At 44.0% G+C, this 5,333-nt stretch overlaps 1 protein-coding gene across 2 annotated transcripts; it reads left to right on the top strand.

The window, feature by feature from the left end:
* The first annotated feature begins 1,704 nt into the window (after window positions 1-1,704).
* On the top strand, window positions 1,705-3,238 carry LOC133642381 (lysoplasmalogenase TMEM86B-like). 2 transcript variants are annotated; one of them, XM_062036531.1, is made up of 3 exons: window positions 1,705-1,803; window positions 1,873-2,116; window positions 2,645-3,238. In XM_062036531.1, the coding sequence occupies exons 1-3, from the start codon at window positions 1,747-1,749 to the stop codon at window positions 3,091-3,093; spliced, it is 750 nt and encodes a 249-aa protein (XP_061892515.1). In that variant the 5' UTR covers window positions 1,705-1,746; the 3' UTR covers window positions 3,094-3,238. The 2 variants fall into 2 exon arrangements, with proteins under 2 accessions (XP_061892515.1, XP_061892514.1); XM_062036530.1 differs by having other exon boundaries at window positions 1,735-2,116.
* The last annotated feature ends 2,095 nt before the right edge of the window (window positions 3,239-5,333 follow it).

Genomic DNA, 5,333 nt, shown 5'->3' with positions numbered 1-5,333 from the left:
TTTACCATATCTGTATGTGTGAGTCTTGTTTTTACACACGACTGAAATTCCAGCAGTTTTTAAATTCACTTTAGTTTCTATTGCTCATTTTTGCCATAAAAACAATACGATACAAAAACCAACAATGAGACAAGTGCTGGCGTGGGAGTAGTCTTTGGCTGTTGAAAAAATGTACATTGTACAAGAATCTTCTTGTCACAGTTTGGTCTGTTAGAATAATTATGTATAAATTATCATCATAACTTTATGCTTAAGGGCCGTTACTATAAAGTATTGTCAATTTGTGCTGCAATGGTATTTTTGTATTTTTGCAGAGCTAGCAATCCAAAAGATTGCTAGCCTCTTTATCAGTGTTGTGTCAAGACTCGGCCTGCTGGCTGCCAAGGCCGAACATTGGGTTCCGGGACCAGACAAAGCAGAGACTGAACGATAACACCAGTACTCGGCCTGCTGGCTGCCAAGGCCGAACATTGAGGTCCGGGACGCAGACAAAGCAGAGACTGGGCGATAACACCAGTACTCGGCCTGCTGGCTGCCAAGGCCGGACATTGGGGTCCGGGACGCAGACAAAGCAGAGACTGGGCGATAACACCAGTACTCGGCCGGCTGGCTGCCAAGGCCGAACATTGGGGTCCGGGATGCAGACAAAGCAGGGACTGGGCGATAGCACCAAGTGTCAACATATTTGCATTTTTGTATAATCATATATTGTGTCTAACTGGAGTTGTCGAGATTACCCCCCTTCCCTCAGCGACAGTGATGTAATAGGGCCATTTCCTAATAAATAGAGGATGCGCGCGGGCTTGATTTTTAGAACGTAGTTTGGATCTGTAACGAGAATACAGCCCAAAACACGTGTCTCCTCCAGCTAAATTGAACTCTGTCTCTGCCTGTTTTCCTTGCTTCTTGTCTGATTATTAGATGTCATCAGTGTTTGAACCTGACAACCTTGTAAACCTCCTCCACTTTTCCCTAGAATTACGCTCCCTGAAATCCCAGGCGGTGTGTCAGCATTTCCATAGAATACTCAACAGTAAGAACCCATTGGTCTTGTGTAGGCCTGTCCTCCTTGGGGGGAATCAGAAACAACAACCATGCCACGTCTTTATAACCAGGAAAAACTATCCAGATTAAGCGAGAGCGAAAACATTCAAACATTTGCTCTAATTGTCTATTTCTGGTCCTTCTCCAAGATGTTATCCAGTTTGCGATTCAGTCCAGAAACCACAAAAGTCTTAGTGCCCACAGCTCTGCCCATCCTTCCATCATTTGGGGCAGCTTTGGGGTACCTTGAACAGATTTTTCAAATTTGTCGAGAGTCCAGAGAAACGCTTCCTGCAATCAGCAGATGTCCTGACTGAAAGAATCACCGAACACACAACCCTCCACTTCTCCCAAGAGTCCATCCTGTGTCCAGCAGCAAACCTACCGTCATGACAGACAGCTTCCTCCAAACCGGAGCTTTTCGTCGAGAACATCTTGTCAATTTCTTTGAGAGGCCATTTGATCAAGTCCATTGTTTGGATTTTAGAGAGCAGGGCAAAAAGAGGTTTCAAAAAGTTAAGACGAAGAAACAAAGCAGGAGAGAAGGGTGTGGAAAGGGAAGCGTCCGCCTTCATTGAGAGCCAAAGAGAAAAAAAACAAAGAGGATGAGTATAAAGTTCATGGCTCAGGGAGGCAGCATGCAGATACGGTGCAGGTTTCAGTCAGACAAGAACCAGCAGGACAAGAGGAGACATCTTTAGAATGGAGAAGATGGACATCCTTGAGACGGATGCAGACAGGCAGCAGAGGAGAAACATGGTAATATCTTATTTTCAGAAGGAAGTCAGAATCATATTGTATTTGTGTCATTCTTTTTCTCTCTTTCAGTCATGTGCTGTGCTCCTGTCTTTCTCGCCGTTCTTTTTGGCCTCAGCCGCGTACTTCTACCTGTCCACTTTTGACTTGCCGCCGTCCATCATACTGGCAGGTGTCAAATCAGCACCGACGCTCCTGCTGGCCGTGACAGTGCTGGGCTGGAACGGATGTCAGAGTGTACCGGGAGTGGTGGGAGGACTGGTCTTCTCAGCCCTGGGCGACTTCTGCCTGGTGTGGCCCCAGTTCTTCCTCTACGGTAAGAGACTTTTTTTATCTCCACGCATTGGAGTTGTTAAGATTAATTCCAAAAGGTAATGCTCATCATTGATTAGCATGGAACCTACAAATCACAGACAGCGGAAAATCCCAACCCTAGACTGGCCTGCCTGTAGTCCAGAAATGTCTCCCATTGAAAATGTGTGGCGCAATATGAAGCCGAAAATATCACAACGGAGACTGTTGAACAACTTAAGCTGTACGTCAAGCAAGAGTGGGAAAGAATTCCACTTCAAAAATGTGTCTCCTCAGTTCCCAAACGTTTACTGAGTGTTGTTAAAAGGAAAGGCCATGTAACACAGTGGTAAAAACGCCCCTGTGACAACTTTTTTGAAATGTGTTGCTGCCATTAAATTCTAAGTTCATGCACTGTATTTTGTTAAACTGTCAGTGAATAGGTTTGAGCCTGGAACACAATACTGTAAAAAAATATGCTTATCAGTAATAATAATAATAATAACAACAATAAATATGTTGACTACTACCTAAACTATGTCTTCTGTTTTAGGAATGGCCGCCTTCGCCATGGCTCATCTGCTCTACTCGCTGACCTTTCTCTCATCCCGTTATGAGAAACACTCCTCTTCATCATGCATGTACAACATTTATAAGGTCCTGCTGGCCATCGGATTAAGTTTTTTCATGTACCTCTACCCATTTCTGCAAAAGAAACCAAATTCAAAAGTCTTAGTGCCAGCAGTGGGCGTCTACGTCGCCCTAATCACCATGATGGGCATATTAGCCGTCAGAACGCGCCATCTTATCACACTGTTGGGGAGTCTGTTCTTCATAGTGTCGGACATGTGTTTGTCTCTGCGACAATTCATCATACCGCCTGTTAAGCTCAGCGAAACAGTTGTCATGTTGACATATTACTTAGCGCAGCTACTCATTAGCGTGGGGGATGTGATGGCTGTAGAAAACAAGAATGACTTTGCAAAATGGAAGACGTCCTAAGCAGGAACCTTGCGGGGTCCCTAAGGTGTCGAGACCAACATACTACTGAATGACAGCTTGAAAAAAAAGAATTTTTGGGGTATTTTTAATACATACTATTTTTGGAAAAAAAATGACTGATCAGTTATTTTGGAATGGTTGTGTTCTGTCAGTGACTTATTTTAACATCCAGACAGTATTTGTGTGCGATGTCCTAAGAACTGATCATGTGTGTAACATGACTCCTGCGTTCTTGATAATAAATAAAATTGAATATATCCCTGTGCGAGTCTTGTTTTTACACGCACGACGGAAACTCCAGCAGTTTTAAAATTCACTTTAGTTACTATTGATCATTTTTGCCATAAAAACAATACAATACAAAAACCAACAATGAGACAAGTGCTGGCGTGGGAGTAGTCTTCGGCAGTTGAAAAAAGGTACATTGTACAAGAATCTCCTTCTTGTCGTAGTTTGGTCTTAAACCTTGTACACCTCCTCCACTTGTCCCAGAATTCCGCTCCCTGAAATCCCAGGCGGTGTGTCAGCATTTCCAAGGAATACTTTTCCTCAACAGTAAGAACCCATTGGTCTTGTTTAGGCCTGTCCTCCTTGCCTCATTTGCAATGGAATGGAACTTTAATGCCATCTCAGGGCGTTCAATCATTCGCAACTGGACTGTTTGTTTTGTTTTGGAAGACGTTTCGCCGCTCATCCGAGTAGGCTTCATCTATTTGTGCTCATAGACTTACATTGGTCAGATCTACTACTAGTCTTAGACTTAGACTAGTTAGATATACTATTCTTAGATTGATCAGATCTACTAGTCTTAGACTTAGATTGGTTAGATCTACTAGTCTTAGACTTAGATTCCTCAGATCAAGTCCAGTGGTTGGTGCCAAAACCCCAAATATTTATACTCCAAAAACCAGGAGGGTGTGCCTGGGCAAGGATGGTTTCGCCCGGTCCTAGTGAGAAAAACAACTGTTTTAATGCAAACGAGCAATCCCAACTGTCAAAGCCAATGACAGTTGTTGAAGTGTAATTTCCCCTTGTTAGCGTTGAGGTATTGTGTGGCAGAACGATCGCTGTGGATCGACTACTACCAGTCCAAAATAGCGTTTGCATTCCATTCAGTTGTAAACATGTGGCACAAAAACATACTGGTCACCTTCTGTGAGCAGAATGTTTCTAACTCCTGTTATTTGTTGGGGGCTAAATTGCAGAGTCTTTTAGGAATGGTTGAAGGGACAGTGTTGTATGTGGGAGACCACCTCCTCTGTTCAGGGATGGTTTTTCAACCTTGAAATAGATGGGCTTTATTGCCAGTGCACATTACAACTACAATGAACTTACATTTTCAGTTCATACCCGTAAAACAGATAGGAAAAAGGGGTAGAGGAGGAGGAGTAAAATAAGTAAGTCCCAAACTAAACTCCTGTGGGGGTGGGCTCCGTCTGAGACCAGGAAAAAAACAAACAAGATAAGCACATATACGTAATACTACAAACGAGGTGCCAGGGGGTGGGCATCCTGCCGCCACCAGGGGCGCTGTTCCGTTAGCCATCACACCCCGGAGGGTGAAGCGCCACAGGCATGGGATTTGGGGGCTGGGCTGTTGGGGAGTGTGTAAATCTGAAGAGTTGCTTTGTTCCTCGACCTGGGTGCTCGCAGAGTGTTACAGATGTAACACAGCCAGTCAGTCCAACAAAAGTCAACAACCAGGGGGGAATCAGAAACAACAACCATGCCACGTCGTTATAGCCAGGAAAAACTATCCAGATTAAGCAAGAGCGAAAACAGACTTAAACATCTCTAATTGTCTATTTCTGGTCCTTCTCCAAGATGTTATCCAGTTTGTGATTCAATCCAGAAACCACAAAAGTCTTAGTGCCCACAGCTCTGGCCATCCTTCCATCATTTGGGGCAGCTTTGGGGTGCCTTGAACAGATTTTTCCAATTTGTCGAGAGTCCAGAGCAGCGCTTCCTCCAATCAGCAGATATCCTGTTATGATTCATATGATTCAACCCTCCACTTCTCTCAAGAGTCCATCATGTGTCCAGCAGCAAACCTACCGTCATGACATGACAGACAGCTTCCTCCAAACCAGAGCTTTTCGTTGAGAACATTTTGTCAATTTCTTTGAGAGGCCATTTGATCAAGTCCATTGTTTGGATTTTAGAGAGCCGGACAAAAACAGGTTTCAAAAAGTTAAGACAAAGAAACAAAGCAGGAGAGATAAGGGTGAGGGAAGGGAAGC

The sequence above is a fragment of the Entelurus aequoreus genome, linkage group LG25 (genome assembly GCF_033978785.1).
Source record: "Entelurus aequoreus isolate RoL-2023_Sb linkage group LG25, RoL_Eaeq_v1.1, whole genome shotgun sequence".
NCBI classification, from domain to species: domain Eukaryota; kingdom Metazoa; phylum Chordata; class Actinopteri; order Syngnathiformes; family Syngnathidae; genus Entelurus; species Entelurus aequoreus.
This window is presented reverse-complemented; position numbering and strand designations above follow the sequence as displayed.